This window comes from Mustelus asterias, chromosome 29 (genome assembly GCF_964213995.1).
Source record: "Mustelus asterias chromosome 29, sMusAst1.hap1.1, whole genome shotgun sequence".
Lineage (NCBI taxonomy): Eukaryota > Metazoa > Chordata > Chondrichthyes > Carcharhiniformes > Triakidae > Mustelus > Mustelus asterias.
Window position 1 is genome coordinate 16,160,887 of NC_135829.1, and position 18,659 is coordinate 16,179,545.

The 18,659-nt window shown below is 47.6% G+C and overlaps 1 protein-coding gene across 1 annotated transcript; it reads left to right on the forward strand.

Annotated features, from left to right (window-relative positions):
• Nucleotides 1–2,095: 2,095 nt before the first annotated feature.
• LOC144480559 (gamma-secretase subunit Aph-1b-like) lies at nt 2,096–15,592 on the forward strand. The gene is made up of 5 exons (XM_078200143.1): nt 2,096–2,728; nt 6,688–6,761; nt 9,415–9,537; nt 10,151–10,278; nt 13,478–15,592. The coding sequence occupies exons 1-5, from the start codon at nt 2,643–2,645 to the stop codon at nt 13,643–13,645; spliced, it is 579 nt and encodes a 192-aa protein (XP_078056269.1). The 5' UTR covers nt 2,096–2,642; the 3' UTR covers nt 13,646–15,592.
• The last annotated feature ends 3,067 nt before the right edge of the window (nt 15,593–18,659 follow it).

Below are 18,659 nucleotides of genomic sequence, written 5' to 3' on the forward strand. Positions count from 1 at the left end.
CCATTTTAACAAAGCACACTTCAGCACCAGCCGGCACAGTGGTTATCACTGCTGCATCACAGCGCCAGGGACCCGGGTTCGATTCCCGGCTTGGGTCACTCTCTGTGCGTAGTCTGCACGTTCCCCCCGTGTCTGTGTGGGTTTCCTCCGGGTGCTCTGGTTTCCTCCCACAGTCCGAAAGACGTGCTGGTTAGGGTGCATTGGCCATGCTAAATTCTCCCTCAGTGTACCCGAACAGGCACCGGAGTGTGGCGACTGGGGGATTTTCACAGTAACTTCATTGCAGTGTTAATGTAAGCCTACTTGTGACAATAATAAATAAAGTTTAAACAACAGCTCTGATGATGAGTCCAGTGGTGCAGTACAGGCAGGCTGGAGTGGACAGAGGCCAGATACAGAATCTGAGAATAAACACACATCTGAAGCTCTTTCCATTACTTTGTAGCTAGCATTGGTGGATCTATACTAGCCAGATTGTCACGAGCGGAGTTGAGGTGGTTCTGCAGATGGGTGCTATTTTTGGTGAGCACTGTGCCCGTGGATTATTTGTGTGCTGCTGTCGTCTGGGAGGGCGTGTGGTCAGGTGAAATCCTAGAATAGGCACTGGCATTTTTAAAGAACAAAGAGTATTGAAGGACTTTGTGACTGAGATCGATGACTTGTGGACTGCCGAGCCTCTTCGTAAGATCTGTCTGCGTTGTATTTGGCGTTTAATGTGTAATTCACAGTTTGCCATCAACCACGCTTTGCCTGTTAATTCAGCCCCACCACCTATTTGCCCCATAACTCCATGTATTTACCCTGCTAGTCCCCTGACACTCAGGGACAATTTAGCATTGGCCAAGTCACCTAACTTTCACATCTTTGGAGTGTGGGAGGAAACCAGAGCACCCAGAGGGAAACCCACGCAGACACGGGGAGAACGTGCAGACTCCACACAGACAGTGACCCAAGCCGGGAATCGAACTCTGGTCCCTGGTGCTGAGAGACATCAGTGCTAACCACTGTGCCACCATGCACAGGTTGGGGAGTTGGGGGTAAAGTGTTAGCGTGGATTGAGGACTGGCTATCTAACAGAAAGCAGAGAGTCGGAATAAATGGGTGCTTTTCCGGTTGGCAATCAGTGACTAGTGGCGTGCTGCAGGGATCGGTGCTGGGGCCTTAACTATTTACCATATACATAGACGATCTGGAGGAGGGGACCGAGTGTAGGGTAACAAAGTTTGCGGATGACACAAAGATGAGTGGGAAAGCAAATTGCGTGGAGGACACAGAGTCTGTAGAGAGATTTGGATAGGCTAAGTGAGTGGGCAAGGATCTGGCAGATGGAGTATAACGTTGACAAGTGTGAGATTATCCACTTTGGAAGGAATAATAGTAAAATGGACTATTATTTAAATGGTGAAAAATTACAACATGCTACTGTGCAGAGGGACCTGGGGGTCCTTGTGCATGAATCACAAAAACTCAGTTTGCAGGTGCAGCAGGTGATCAAGAAGGCAAATGGAATGTTGGCCTTTATCGCGAGAGGGATGGAGTATAAAAGCAGGGAGGTCATGCTGCAATTGTACAAGGTACTGGTGAGGCCGCAACTAGAGTACTGTGTACAATTTTGGTCCCCTTATTTAAGAAAGGATATATTAGCTTTGGAGGGGGTACAGAGAAGGTTCACCAGGTTGATTCTGGAGATGAGGGGGTTAGCTTATGAGGAGAGATTGAGTAGACTGGGCCTGTACTCATTGGAGTTTAGAAGATTGAGGGGAGATCTTATAGAGACACATAAGATAATGAAGGGGCTAGACAGGGTAGAAGCAGCGAGGTTATTTCCACTTACAATGGAAACAAGAACTAGGGGGCATAGCCTCAAAATACGGGGGAGTCAATTTAGAACAGAGTTGAGGAGGAACAACTTCTCCCAGAGGGTAGTGAATCTTTGGAATTCTCTGCCCAATGAAGCAGTAGAGGCTACCTCGTTAAATGTGTTTAAGTCACAGATAGATAGATTTTTAACCATTAAGGGAATTAAGGGTTATGGGGAGCGGGCGGGTAAGTGGAACTGAACCCACTATCAGATCAGCCATGATCTTATTGAATGGCGGGGCAGGCTTGAGGGGCTAGATGGCCTACTCCTGCTCCTAGTTCTTATGCCAGGCCTCAACATGTTGCTTTTATAATGTGAGCAATTGGATCTGGAAGTGAATCATAGAATAGAATTCCTACAATGCAGGAGGAGGCCATTTGGCCCATCGAGTCTGCACCGACCACAATCCTACCCAGGCCCAATCCCCCATCTATTTACCCTGCTAGGCCCCCCTGACAAGGGGCAATTTACAGTGGCCAATCAACCTAACCACATCTTTTGGACTGTGGGAGGAAACCGGAGCATCCGGAGGAAGCCCAGGCAGACGCGGGGAGAACGTGCAAACTCCACACAGACAGTGACCCGAGGCCGGATTTGAATCGGGTTCCTGGCGCTGTGAGGCAGCAGCGCTAACCACTGTGCCGCCGTGCTCAGTGTAAAACTGTGGATTGATATGTGAATCTGTTTAATCCTCAGAGCCTTCTTCTGGCTGCTGTCCTTACTGTTGTCGTCAATTGTTTGGGTTGTTGCTGTGCAGCTCAGCGAGAAGGACAGTGTGACGATGCAGAAAGGACTTCTCATCTTTGGCGTCATCATCTCAGTGCTGCTTCAAGAGCTCATTCGATTTGGTTACTATAAGCTATTAAAGTAAGAAAAGATTAACTCTCATGGTTTAAATACTTGACTTCTAATAGGTTTGCTGTCTGCAGTCGCGTTTGGGGAATCGGTTTAGCTCAGTTGACTGGATGGGCTGCTTTGTGATGCAGAGCGATGCCAACAGCGTGGGTTCAATCCCCGTACCGGCTGAGGTTATTGATAAAAGGCCCCATCTTCTCAGCCTTGCCTGTGGTGTGGCGATCCTCAGGTTAAATCACCACCTGTCAGCTCTCTCCCTCAATGCTACCTTTGGTAGAATTTGGCAAGAAAATATTCCCAGATACAGGAGTTCTGACAGCGTTACGTGATTGTAATTATTAGTGGGAATAAACGCCTTGTGCAGGATGCGTACTTGTCAGCAAAACTTGACACGGATTTTGCTTTCCTGTTTACGTTCTAAATTGCTAAGTCAACTTTCATGATGTAACAGCAGGTTCACAAAACTGGTTGGCTCTATGGAGTGGCTTTCTCTCTCTCTAGAGAGCCTACAATCTCTGCTCTGGGACTACACTGTGTATGAACTATAAATATATAAACTATAAACTGCCCCCTGCCCCACCAGCGGCCTGCACTAATGATCCAGAGGCACCTGTTTAAATCCTACCACCAGGTATGGACAGGGAGCAGCTTTTTCCCCTTGGTTGAGGGGTCAATCACAAGGGGGCCATAGTTTTAGGGTGAGGGGCAGGAGATCCGGGGGATTTTCGCTCAGAGGGTGGTGGGAATTTGGAATGCGCTGCCTGGGAGGCCGGAAACCTTACAACCTTTAAAAAGCATTTGGATGAACACTTCACATGTCATTACATGCAGGGATATGGGACAAGTGCAGGAAAATGGGATTAGCGTGACTTTAGTGGGAGATATTGTCAGTGCAGACTCGAAGGGCCTTTTCTGCACTGCATGACTATGATGGCAGGTAGGACATAGAACAGTACAGCACAGAACAGGCCCTTCGGCCCACGATGTTGTGCCGAACCTTTTCCGAAACCAAGATCAAGCTATCCCACTCCCTATCATCCTGGTGTGCTCCATGTGCCTATCCAATAACCGCTTGAAAGTTCCTAAAGTGTCCGACTCCACTATCACAGCAGGCAGTCCATTCCACACCCCAACCACTCTCTGAGTAAAGAACCTACCTCGGACATCCCTCCTATATCTCCTACCCTGAACCTTATAGTTATGCCCCCTAGTAACAGCTACATCCACCCGAGGAAATAGTCTCTGAACATCCACTCTATCTATCCCCCTCATCATCTTATAAACCTCTATTAAGGCGCCTCTCATCCCCCTCTGTTCTAAAGAGAAAAGCCCTAGCTCCCTCAACCTTTCCTCATAAGACCTACCCTCCACACCAGGCAGCATCCTGGTAAATCTCCTCTGCACTCTCTCCAATGCTTCCACATCCATCTTATAGTGAGGTGACCAGAACTGCACACAATATTCCAAATATTTTTATTCTAGACTGACTTAATTGAATTTAAAACTCCAAAAGGAGTTTTAAATTCAATTAATTAAGTCAGTCTAGAATAAAAAGCTGCTTTCAGTGATGTGGCCATAACATTAATGGCTTGTTCACTATCACCCTTTAGGAAATAAATTCTGGGTGGCACAGTGGGTTAGCGCTGCTGCTTCCCAGCACCAGGGACCCGGGTTCGATTCCTGGCTTGGGTGACTATCTGTGTGGAGTCTGTACGTTCTCCCTGTGTCTGCGTGGGTTTCCTCCAGGTGTTCCGGCTTCCTCCCACTGTCTGAAAGACGTGCTGGACTTGCATTGTCCATGCTAAATTCTCCCTCAGTGATACCCGAACAGGAGTGTGGCGACTAGGGGATTTTCACAGTAACTTCATTGCAGTGTTAATGCAAGCCTACTTGTGACACTAATAAATAAACTTTAACTTTAAAACTTGTAAACTTTAAATTCTGTTGCCCCCTACCTGTTCTGTCCTCTATGTGAGCCCAGTAATGTGGTTGATGTGTAACTGCTCTCTGAAATGGTCCAGCCAGCTACTGAGTTTTAACAATGTGGTTGAAGAATGTGGCTCACCAACACCTACAGGTAGCTGGTGATGCCCAGTATCTGCTCTGCCCACAGCCTTAAAACTAATAAAACTCCCCTTCCCTGTGCATTCAACAACCGACTGTGGGAAAACGCCATAGCTAGTTTAATCCTTTGCAAAGTTTAACCAGATTAAACTTTGAAGTAAAAACAGAAAAATGTTGGAAGATCTCAGCAGATCTTTGTGGAGCGAGAATAGAACCAACGTTTCGAGTCTAGATGACCCTTTGACAGAGAGGGAGAAGAGTCACCCTGACTCGAAACGTTGGCTCTATTCTCTCTCCCCGCAGATGCTGTCAGACCCGCTGAGATTTTCCAGCATTTTTCTGTTTTTGTTTCCGATTCCAGCGTCCGCAGTATTTTGCCTTTATCTAACACTCTGAAGTGTTTGTTTTTAACCAGTGCAGAGACTGGAGTTACGAGTGTTTGGCGTATATTTTTCATTGTAGAAGGGTTACCACCTCCCAGTTACAGATCTGGAATCAGCCACTGAATTCCAACTCTAGCCTTGAAATAGAATCTAAAATACAAACCTGCCTTGCCACCATTGGAAACGATTCTCGGGTGGGTTCCTGCAGTTGTGTATGCCAGTGGCCTCTGCCATTATGTTTAGCACCTGCCATGTTTAGAAATGCTCTTTCGATTTGGGGTAAAAATAGGAATAGAAATTCCGAGCACAGGGGAGGCCATTCAGCCCATTGAGTCTGTGTTGTCTTGTGGATAGAACAAAGTTAATTCCAGACTTCACTCTCTACCCTTGCACCATCCAGGACAAAGCAGCTCCGCTTGATTGGCATCACATCCATAAACACCCACTCCCTCCACTACCAACACTCAGTAGCAGCAGTGTGTACCATCTACAAGATGCACTGCAGCAATTCACCAAAGATCCTTAGAAAGCACCTTCCAAACCCGTGACCAGTTCCATCTAGAAGGACACGGGCAGCAGATACATGGGAACACCACCACCTGCAAGTTCCCCTCCAAGCCACTCACCATCCTGACTTGGAAATATATCGGCCGTTCCTTCGCAGTCGCTGGGTCAAAATCCTGAAATTCCCTCCCTAACGGCATTGTGGGTCAACCCACAGCACGTGGACTGCAGCAGGTTCAAGAAGGCAGCTCACCACCACCTTCTCAAGGGGCAACTAGGAAGGGGCAATAAACGCTGGCCCAGCCAGCGATGCCCATGTCCCACAAACGAGTTAATTTTTAAAAACTATCTGTTTCTTTCCCCCTTGTCACTGGCCATCTCCTGCAGGTGAGGTGTGCTTCCCACTGCCAACTGTGGGCGGCATTGCGTCCAAGCTTCGTACTGTTTTGGAATCGGGGGCTGTTTATCCTGGCTCAGTTCCCGCTAACTGGGAATTAAGCCTGGACCTGTACCGCTTAATAACACAATGGCTTTGTTGAACAAGGAGACCTCGATTAGATGGATTGCGGACTTTGTTTTGTCAAGTGTGTTGTATTTGGGGGGGGGAGAAAAACTCCAAATTTATATAGTTAATGCATTGCCTCGTGTTAAACATAATTAAATTTATTCTGGACATTCTCTCTTTCACCACCTTCCGTCGGGAAAAAGATACAAAGATCTGAGGTCACGTACCAACCGACTCAAGAACAGCTTCTTCCCTGCTGCTGTCAGACTTTTGAATGGACCTACCTCGCATTAAGTTGATCTTTCTCTATACCCTAGCTATGACTGTAACACTACATTCTGCACTCTCTCCTTTCCTTCTCTATGAACAGTATGTTTTGTCTGTATAGCGTGCAGGAAACAATACTTTTCACTGTATACTAATACATGTGACAATAAATCAAATCAAAAAGTTATGATGTTTACCATTGTGGAGAACTCAGGCTAATTTTTGGATTCTGTTGCTGCAACTTGCAGGAAGGCAAATGAAGGTTTACTGGCATTAACTCGAGAGGAGGTGGCACCCATTTCTATCAGGCAGCTGGCTTATGGTAAGATCCTGTAATGGATGTCAACTTATCAGCTCATTTGCAGCCAAAATCTTCATCCACGTCTTTGTTACCCCTAGATTTGACTATTCTGATACACTCCTGGTAGACGCTCCATCTTTCCCCCCCCCTCCATTAACCCATCACTCCTGTGCTCGCTAACTCGCACTGGCCCCCGGACTGGCACTCGATTTTAGAATTTTCCCACCCTGGTTTTCAAATCCTTCCTCGCACCTCACCCAATCTCGGCAACTTTCTGAAGTCCCTCAACCCGTTTCCCCCCCGCCCCCCCACCATGAACGCTCTGTACTGTTCAACCACACCACCACCTCCCCCCGGCCCCGCCCTGTGCCCAGGGATATGGGGAACAGGTGGGGGAGGTGGATTTGAGACCAGGGAGAGACCAGCCATGATCTGAGTGGATGGCGGAGCAGGCTCGAAGGGCTGAATTTGCCGACTTCTGCTCCTAATTCCTATGTTTCTGCACATTCCTGGTCCCAGACGCGCACACTTCCACCACCTTCCGTCGGGTAAAAGATAACAAAAGTCTGAGATTACGTACTCAAGAACAGCTTCGTCCCTGCTGCCTTCAGACTTTTGAATGGACCTACTTCATATTCAGCTGATCTTTCTCTACACCCTAACTGTAACACTATATTCTTCACCCTCTCCTTTCCATCTCCCTTATATACTCTATGAATGGTATGTTTTGTCTGTATAGCGCACAAGAAACAATACTTTTCAATACTGTATCCCAATACATGTGACAATAATAAATCAAATCCACCTCTACCTCTGCAGGATGCGCCTTCAACTGTCTGGATCCGAAAGCCTGAAACTCCCTCCCTCCACCCCCAAATCTGCCTCTATCCTCCTTTAAAACCTACCCCTTTGACCAAGCTTTCAATTGTCTCTTTACGTGACCCGGTGTCAAAAGTTTGGTTTGCCGACTCTCCAAAAAAAGTGCCTCGTGGTATTTTGAGATTAAAGGCGTTATATCGATGTACGTTGTTGGTGGAACCAATGACTACAGTCACAGGATATAAATACAAGGGTATAATTATTAGAACTGCTGCCTCACAGCGTCAGGGACCCAGGTTCAATTCCAGCCTCAGGTCACTGTCTGTGCGGAGTTTGCACATTTTCCCCATGTCTGTGTGGGTTTCCTCCGGGAGCTCCAATTTCCTCCTACAGTCCAAAGACGTTTGGGTTAGGTTGATTGGCCATGCTAAATTGACCTTCGTGTCAGGGGGATTAGCAGGGTAAATAAGGGTTACGGGAATAAGGCCTGGATGGGATTGTGGGTGGTACAGACTAGATGGGCCTAATGGCCTCCTTCTGTACTGTACAGATTCTATGATCTTATCCAAGACCTCTGTCTCTGTTGGGGGAATCTGTCTCTGATATGATGTGTATCAATGCAATGGTCTGTGCATAGAATCCAACATTTCACCTGGACACCAGTGATTAATAATCCAACCTAAACACCCAACAAGAGTAGTACCAAGAACAAGAGAAGGCCATTTAGCCTTTGAGCTTGTGCCCCGTACCGTCCTGTCTACCCCCATTCTCCACCAATTCAGTGAAATGCTGGCTGATCTGTGTGACTTAACTCCACCGTTGCCCCATCTCCTTTAATGACTTCGGTTAACAAAAATCATATTCATCTGGGTTTCTCATTAACAATTGATTTAGTGTCAGTTGCTGTTTGCGGAAGAGAGGTCCATGTTATCAGATCCCTTCCGTCACAACAGGAAATGGTTTCAAGGAACAAAGTAATTCCTCTGACTGACGGAGATCAGGACTAAGTTAACCCAATGCGATTCAAAAACGAAACGCACCGTACTTTGTGCATAACATAGAATAAAATCCCTACAGGAGGGCCATTGGGCCCATCCAGCCTGCACCGACCCTCCAAAAGAGCATCTTGCCCAGCCCTAGCCCCTGTGCCTGTAACCCCACACATTTACCATGGCCAAACCTGCACAGCTTGGGGACACTAAAGGGCAATTTAGCATGGCCAATCCACCTAACCACATCTTTGGACACTAAGGGGCAATTTAGCATGGCCAATCCACCTAGCCTACACATGTTTGGATGATTGGTTCAGTGGAATGTAGCCTGTCTGGTGTGTTGCTATTACAGTAAAAGTACCGTATCATAAGTCTCAGATGCTGTACTGGATGTGTGGGACACTAATCAATCCCGATGATGCATCCCCATGATAACATCATGTTAGAGTATCATCCGACATGTGGCTATTTGCTGCCCTCCTCTTCCCAACTCCTGTGGATGTCACTAACGCTCGGTAATCCAGGTGATCAGTCTCCGTGTAGGAGGCTTGGTGCCGGGGATTGTCAGGCTGTGCAGCCGGAGATGGTCACAGCCGAGGCCCAACCTGCCTCTCCACAATGCCATTCATGTGTGGCACTTGGCAGCAGCCATTGTGAATGGTTCCCCAGACTGGACACATGGGGATCAATTATTGTTGCCCCCTCGTTGGCGGCAATCAGCACAAATTGGGGACTTCCATGTCTGGTTGAGAAAGGTGTAGGCCCCAGCAGTAAGGGAGTGTCCTGTTTGTGGTGTGACTGTTGCGACAAGCTTGACAATAGGATTCTGCTGCATTTTAAATAGAGGTTTGTGCTTTCCACAGTTTCAGGCCTGGGATTTGGCATTATGAGCGGAGCCTTCTCTGTTGTAAATATCCTCGCGGATTCCCTGGGTCCAGGTACAGTCGGCATTAAAGGGGATTCGTCGCACTATTTCCTACTTTCAGGTAGGTGTGTTTAGATCTGGTAAAAAATGACAGGTCTATTGTGGAGTTTGCACCTTCTCCCCGTGTCTGCGTGGGTTTCCTCCGGGTGCTCCAGTTTCCTCCCACACTCCAAAGATGTGCAGGTTAGGTGGATTGGCCATGCTAAATTGCCCCTTAGTGTGCAAAGATGTGCAGGTTAGGTGGATTGGCCATGCTAAATTGCCCCTAGTGTCCAAAGATGTGCGGGTTAGGGTGGATTGGCCAAGGTGAATGCGCGAGATGGGGATGGGCCTGGATGGGATGCTCCTTCGGCGAGAGGGTGCAGATTCGATGGGCTGAATGGCCACCTCCTGCATATAGGAATTCTATGATTAAAGATCCCATGGCATTATGTGAAGAAGAGCAGGGGGCTCTTCCCAATGTCCGAGCCAACATTTATACCTCTACCAACATTTTGGGGAAAGAGATTATCTGGTCATTGTCGTGTGGCTGTTTGTGAGAGCTTACAGTGTGAATATTGGTAGCGATTGCAGTTCAGAGATGTTTCATGGGCTGTAAGGTGTTTTGGGGGAGTGCTGAACTGGTGAGCAACGCTTCGTAAAACACAAATCTCTCTCTCTGTCTTTATTCGCAGCGTTTATGACGCTGGCCATCATCCTGCTACACGTCTTCTGGGGAATCGTCTCTTTTGATGCTTGCGAGAAGAGCAATTGGTGGGCGCTGGCTGCAGTCGTACTGAGCCACCTCGTGGTTTCCAGCGCAGTAAGTATTGATGTTCTGCGCTTAGCCTAGCTCAAAATAGCCCTGACTCTGGTGAGATAGTATCATCCGAAAGCCCTACCAACATGTACTTAAGTTTGTTTATTAGTGTCACAAGTCGGCTTACATTAACACTGCAATGAAGTTACTGTGAAAATCCCCCAGTTGCCACACTCCGGCACCTGTTCAGGTACACTGAGGGATAATTTAGCATGGCCAATGCACCCAACCAGCACGTCATTCGGACTGTGGGAGGAAACCGGAGCACCCGGAGGAAACCCACGCAGACACGGGGAGAACGTGCAGACTCCACACACATATCCCATCTAGGTCCTATCCCTGTAACCCCACATATTTACCTCACTAATTCCTCTAACCTATGCATCGCGGGACACTAGGGTCAATTTAGCGTGGCCGGTGCACTTAACCCGCACATCTTTGGAGTGTGGGAGGAAACTGGAGCACCCGGAGGAAACCCACGCAGACACGGGGAGAATGTGAAAACTCCGCACAGAGAGTCACCCTAGTCGGGAATCGAACCTGGGTCCCTGGCGCTGAGGCAGCCGTGACAGCCATTGTGCACCCTGTGTATTTGCAACCTGCCGGCTAGTGGTGTGCACTGCTCCGCTTTGAGTCAGTGTTTTCAAATAGCAATAATTGAACAAAGAACAATACGGCACAGGAACAGGCCCTTCGGCCCTCCAAGCCCGCGCCGCTCCCTGGTCCAAACTAGACCATTCTTTTGTATCCCTCCATTCCCACTCCGTTCATATGGCTGTCTAGATAAGTCTTAAACGTTCCCAGTGTGTCCGCCGCCATCACCTTGCCTGGCAGCGCATTCCAGGCCCCCACCACCCTCTGTGTAAAATAGGTCCTTCTGATATCCATGTTAAACCTCCCCCCTCACCTTGAACCTATGACCCCTCGTGAACGTCACCACCGACCTGGGAAAAAGCTTCCCACCGTTCACCCTATCTATGTCTTTCATAATTTTATACACCTCTATTAGGTCACCCCTCATCCTCCGTCTTTCCAGTGAGAACAACCCCAGTTTACCCAATCTCTCCTCATAACTAAGCCCTTCCATACCAGGCAACATCCTGGTAAACCTCCTCTGCACTCTCTCTAAAGCCTCCACGTCCTTCCGGTAGTGTGGCGACCAGAACTGGGCGCAGTATTCCAAATGCAGCCGAACCAACGTTCTATACAACTGCAACATCAGACCCCAACTCTTATACTCGATGCCCCGTCCTATAAAGGCAAGCATGCCATATGCCTTATTCACTACCTTCTCCACCTGTGACGTCACCTTCAAGGATCTGTGGACTTGCACACCCAGGTCCCTCTGCGTATCTACACGCTTTATGGTTCTGCCATTTATCGTATAGCTCCTCCCTACGTTAGTTCTACCAAAATGCATCACTTTGCATTTATCTGAATTGAACTCCATCTGCCATTTCTTTGCCCAATTGGCCGCGGTTTAATATTGTAAACAATAAGGATCTTTTTGCCCCGTTGTTCCTTCGCGGTCATTGATATTCTGCCAGATTGGCTACTCTTGTGCTGTTTAACTATGGGAGACATCACAATCTGATCTTGCCTTCACCCAGTCCAATGGGGTGAGGAGTGAGTGAAGGGTCATCAGGCGTGTGAACTGTACAATGATTTGCAACAGGGCATTGACTGAGGGAGAGGAAATTTGCCTATTTGTACAGAGAAATTGGATTTGATTGGAGCATAAACCAGTTGCTGTGTGGAATGACCATGCAAGGTTGGGGTTCCCAATTACTTCCCTCTTTCCCCACCCACCCCACACCACCACATGCATTGTGTTCGAAGCAGAGAAAGATAGGGGTCTACAGAGAGAGGGGAACGGCGAGATTAAATTTGGATTAGTCTCGCAAAGGGCCAACACAGATACAATGAGACGAATGGCCCGTGCAAATACCTCTACTGTTCATAGAATCCCTACAGTGCAGAAGGAGGCCATTCTGCCCATTGAGCCTACACCGTCAGCAATCCCACCCAGGCTCTATCCCCATAACCCCACATATTTACCCTGCTAATCCCCCTGACACTAAGGGATAATGTAGCATCATCAATCACCTGATGCACATCTTTGGAGTGTGGGAGGAAACTGGAGAACCCGGAGGAAACCCACGCAGAAATGGGGAGAATGTGCTCCACAGTCACCCGAGGCCAGAATCGAGCCCGTGTCCCTGGCGCTGAGAGGCAGCAGTGCTAACCACCGTGCCACCCTCTATCCTATTATTTTTAAGAGTTTGACTGCTTTCTGTAGTGTGCTTTTCACATCAGTATATTTTTTAACTGAACCTTAATTTGTAATTTTTTACATTAATAAATTGCAGGTTTGCATTATGAAGTGCAGTTGATTAATAATTGAATCCATTTAAGGGGCAGGTGATGGCCTCGTGGTATTATTGCTGGACTATTAATCCAGAAACTCAGTTGATGTTCTGGGGACCCCGGGTTCGAATCCCGCCACGGCAGATGGTGGAATTTGAATTCAGTAACAAAAATTTGGATTTAGAATCTACTGATGACACATTGTCGGAAAAACCCATCTGGGTCACTAATGTCCTTTAGGGAAGGAAACCTGCCGTCCTTACCCGGTCTGGCCTACATGTGACTCCAGAGCCACAACAATGTGGTTGACTCTCAAATGCCCTCCAAGGGCAACGAGGGATGGGCAATAAATGCTGGCCCAGCCAGCGACACCTATAGCATCCCTACAGTGCAGAAGGAGGCCCATCGAGCCTGCACTGATGACAAACCCACCCAGGTTCTATCCCCATAACCCCACACACATTTACCCTTCCTAGTCCCCCTGACACTAAATGAGCAATTTAGCATGGCCAATGCACCCTAACCAGCACATCTTCGGACTGAGGGAGAAAACTGGAGCACCCGGAGGAAAGACACGAGGAGAACGTGCAAACTCCGCACAGACAGTGACCCGAGGCGGGAATCGAACCCGGGTCCCGTGAGGCAGCAGTGCTAACCACTGTGTCACCGTGTCGCACAGATGAGTAAAAAGAAATGCAACCCTAAGTTAGATGGTAACATTAGTAGCCTGTGTGTACTCCAGATGCATCAATGCCTTTGAAGGCAATCAGGAATATCCTGGTTTCTTGGTGTGCTGTTGCTTCAGAACGATTCTTTCTTTCCCCTCTCAATGCAGACCTTTGCGAATCCTCGGTACGAAGGGAGCCTGATTCCAGTGTACGTCATCACATTGACCATGGGCGCTTGGGCATTTTTCACCGCGGGTGGTTCAGCGCGGAACCTCAAACTCTGCGTCCTGTGCCGGGATAAAGATTTTCTGTTGGCCAATCAACAACCCAGATAGCGCTCGGTGACCTGGATGCTCTTCCAACGCAGCCTGATTATACAGGGTGAAGAGGAATAGCTTCGAGTGCAAGAACCATGTTCCCTCTCCCTTGCCTTCGCGCTGAGTCTGAAGGTTGTTTTTTTTTTTAAAAACAAAGAGAAACACTTGACATAAATAACTGCTGTGATTTTAAACGTAACTCAGGGCAGTCTGCAAATTCAGTACAAATAATACCTGTTGAGAATTCAAATTGCCTTCAAATAATGTAGTGAGACTGTGAGCTTGAATGACTGGCCAGCCCGCTGGGTTGATGTAGACATTCTTTATTTCAGTGGCTGTGTGCGGTGGTTACCGGAACCAAATGTGAAGCGATAGCAATAATCCATTTTGATTAGGTCTGAATTGGTTAAACTAATAGCCACAGTTCCTTCCTCAACAGGTTTGTAGCTCCTTACTGAAGCAGACACCTCACTGTTTTTTTTTTGTAGGGTTGCCAACTCTGCGGGTTTTTTTTCCCCGAACTGAAGATTAATCTCCAGGACACTGGAGTGCTCATAGGATCCTGATCGGGAAAACTAGGGCTAGATGGGCGGCACAGTGGTTAGCACTGCTGCCTCACAGCACCGGGGACCCAGTTTCAATTCTGGCCTTGGGTCACTGTCTGCGCGGAGTCTGCACATTCTCCCCGTATCTGTGCTAGGCTTTCTTCTGGATGCTCCGGTTTCCTCCCACAGTCCGAAAGACTTGCTGGTTAGGGTGCATTGGCCATGCTAAATTCTCACTCCGTGTACCCGAACAGGCGCCGGAGTGTGGCGGCTAGGAGATTTTTCACAGTGGCCTCATTGCAGCGTTAATGTAAGCCTTACTTGTGACACTAATAAATAAACTTTAAACCTTAGTATCCCAAGATGTGCAGGTTTAGGGGATGAGCGGGGTAAATATGTGGAGTTACGGGGATAGGACCTGGGTAAGATGATCTGTCAAGAGTCGATGCAGGCTCGATGGGCCAAATGGCCACCTCCTGCACCGTAGGGATTCTGTGGCTCGAGATACTAGTTGCTGTTTCCACTTTCTGTTCCTTTATTTAAATGTTCGGAGATGGGGAAGAAAACCAGTTCCGCAATCAAGGTCAACCCAATGAGATTGCAAAGGGTCTGTCCTCTCTGGGATTGGTTCAGTGGAAGGCAGTGCGTCTGGAGGATGGGCCAATGGTGGGAGTGTGGGGCAGGCAGGTCACGTGATATCCAGGAATGCACCCAACCAGAGCTGGCAACCCTGCTTGTTTGTGCAATTTTCTTAACTGCTGTATAAGTACTTTGGGGGGAGGTATGATTTGTACTGTCAATTCCTCACAAACACCAATGCTAAGCTTTATAATTTTTTAATATTAATGTTGACCAGCTAATCGTGTGAAACTTGACCAATGAATTTCTGTGGACGGTTTGTTTTTGCCTAAACGACCACTTCCTTTATTTGCCTCATCAGGGTCTCAAACTTATTTAACATGCTGTTAGCAACCAATATTTTATCACTGTTACTAAAAAACAAACCGTCTTACTGTGCGTTAATAACAAGTACAATGTGCTTAATAAACCTCAGTTGTCTTAAGACTAAACTAATTTTAACTACACACCTGTCACTGACTTTTGTTTTGACCTCACTTTGGCCGTAGGGGGGGTCGAGGGAAGTGAAATCTGAACTGGGCTTCCTGAATTAGCAAAGCCTGGCAATGAGGAATTTGCAGTTTAAAAAGATTGTTACTGGGAAGTAACTGTAAAAGCTCTGAAACCGAACTTGCTGCAAAGTCTCCAGTTATCAGGTTATTCCTGTGGTTGTCTGACTCTCAGCAAACTGACTGCATGCTGAGCTGGTGATTTCAGTTTGTTGTAAGCATCCTGATCATTTAAGATGGTTGTTAACTAACACTAACCGCGATACCATTAAAGTATAAATTTTTTCGATCGTAACGAAGGTGTTGAGCTTGCCCACGTTTAACTGTTTTATCCCCCTTTCCCTGTTGCCCTTGCTCGCATTTCCCTGGCTCAGTTCAGCTGTCTGCAATGTGCCAGGCTTGCACGTGTTGCAGCCCCACCATCCTCTGCCTCAGCAACTGCTGGACAGCGTCAGGTAGTGGTTCAATGGGTAGAGCTTTCACCTCCCAAGTCAGAAGATTATGGGTTCAAGTCCCATTCCGGAGACTTCTGCATAAAATCTGTGTTGACACTCCACCGCAGTACTGAGTGATGTACTATTGGAGATCCTGTCTTTCAGATAAGCTGGTAAACTGAGACAGGGTGACCAAGTGCCCCGTTTTTTTTTTACAGAATCACCATGTCATTTCACTCATTTATTGTTTCTTCCTGAGACTAATTATCCCATATTTCTAAAGTTATTTGCTTAGCCTTCAGCCACAAAGTGGCTTTGGATTGGGGCCCCGGAGAAGCACATGTGGCTGCCATCTTTAGAAGGGGCATTGTGCGGCTGCCATCTTTAGAAGGGGCATTGTGCGGCTGCCATCTTTAGAAGGGGCATTGTGCGGCTGCCATCTTTAGAAGGGGCATTGTGCGGCTGCCATCTTTAGAAGGGGCATTGTGCGGCTGCCATCTTTAGAAGACCATAATACATAGGAGCAGAATTAGGCCACTCGACCCATCGAGTCTGCTCCGCCATTCAATCACGGCTGATATTTTTCTCGTCCCCATTCTCCTGCCTTTTCCCTATAACCCCTGATCCTCTTATTAATCAAGAACCTATCTATCTCTGTCTTAAAGACACTCAATGACCCGGCCTCCACAGCCTTCTGCGGCAGAGTTCCACAGATTCATCCTCCTCTGACTGAAGAAATTCCTCCTCATCTCTGTTTTATGAGGTGCATTGTCCAGCAGGGAACAGGCATGGCTGCCATCTATGATTTGATTTATTTTTGTCACATGTATTGGGACACAGTGAAAAGTACTTTTTTAAGAAGTGTTGTATTTTGAGAGAAGCAACGCGATCCTGTCAAGCCCCCTCAGAACCTTTTATGTTTCAAGATCACCTTTCATTCTTGTAAACTCCAACCAGCATTGAGCCCAATCTGTTCAACCTTTCCTCATAAGACAACCCTGTCTCCCAGGAATCAGTCTAGTGAACCTACTCTGAACAGCTCCTTCCTTGAGATCTAAACTGTACAAATTACTGTAGCTGTGATCTCACTGATGCCCTGCACAGTTGCAGCAAGATTTTCCTACTTGTATGCTCCATTCCCCCTTTTAAGGCCAACGTTCCATTTGCCTTCCTAATTACTGCTGTACCCGCATGCTGACTTTTTGTGATTCTTGAGGACATCGGATCCCTCTGTACCCACGGCATTCTATAATTCCTTTTTATTAAAATAATATTCTGCTTTTCTGTCCTTCCTGCAAAGGTGGACAACCTCACATATTCCCACATTATACTGCCATTTATTCACCCAGCCGCTTAACCTATCTATATCTTCCTGCAGACTGTTTTATTTTCTCTTCACAGCTTGTTCTTCCACATCACATTTCGCACTGTCAGCAGGTTTGGCTACAGTGCATCTAGTCCCTTCACGGAAGTCATTAAAATAGACGATAATAGCCGAGGCCACAGCGCTGATTCCTTCAGCACCCTACGAGTTTGTCAACCTGAAAACAACCCATTGATCCAGACTCTCGCCTATTAGATGGCCAATCCTCTATCCACAGTGGTTAGCACTGCTGTCTCACAGCGCCAGGGACCCGGGTTCAATTCACAGCCTTGGGTCACTGTCTGTGCGGAGTTTGCACATTCTCCCCGTGTCTGCGTGGGGTTCCTCTGGGTGCTCCAGTTTCCGCCCACACTCCAAAGATGAGTGGGTTAGGTTAATTGGCCATGCTCAATTGACCCTAGTGTCAGGGGATTAGCAAGATAAATGTGTGGGGTTACAGGAAAAGGGCCTGGGTGGGATTGTGGTCGATGTAGATGCGATGGGCCGAATGGCCTCCTTCAGCACTGTAGGGGTTTTGTGAACCGTGCTAATATTTTATCCACCCACAATACCACAACTATTCTAGAGGAAAGATGGGAGGAGGCTTTAAAAGGGAACATAAGCAGTCATGGACTAGTTAGTCTGACTGGCCTGGTTCTGTGCCGCGTATCATAGAATCTCTACAGAGCAGGAGGAGGCCATTTGGCCCATCGAGTCAGCACTAACAACAATCCCAACCAGGCCCTATCCCCTTAACCCCACCTATTTACCGTGCTACTCCCCCTGCCAATCCACCTAACCCGCTCATCTTTGGAACTGTGGGAGGAAACCGGAGCACCCGGAGGAAACCCACGCAGACACGGTGAGAATGTGCAGACTCCGCACAGACAGTGACCCGAGGTTGGAATTGAACCTGGGTCCCTGGCGCAGTGAGGCAGCAGTGCTAATCTGAAGGCATTCCATGTACCCAAAATAAAAACAAACTATCCAGTAATTCTAATTCAGCGATACGTGAATAAAATGGGTGGCACAGTGGTTAGCACTGCTGCCTCACAGCGCCAGGGACCCAGGTTCAATTCCCGCCTCGGGTGACTGCACGGAGTCTGCACATTCTCCCCGTGTCTGCGTGGGTTTCCTCCGGGTGCTCCGGTTTCCTCACACAGTCCAAAGATGCATGGGTTAGGTTGATTGGCCATGCTAAATTGACCCTTAGTGTCCCAAGGCGTGTAGGTTAGAGGGATCAATGGGGTAAATGTGCCAGGGTTGTGAGGATAGAGCCTGGGGTGGGATTGTGATCAGTGCAGACTCGATGAGCCGAATGGTCTCCTTCTGCACTATGGGATTCTATGAAAACCAAAAGTAGAAAGCGTATAAAAAGTTGAAATACAGGAGTGGATAATATATTTAGGAGTGTGCTACTAGTGTGATTTTCTGATCAAGAGATGCAGATAATCACAATTTCAACAGTCAACAGATAGATACCCTCCGCTTACAGTGTCTGATGGAGTATTGTGTTACAGAGAACTGCACTGATCCTGAAATGGCCCCTTGACCACCAAGTTT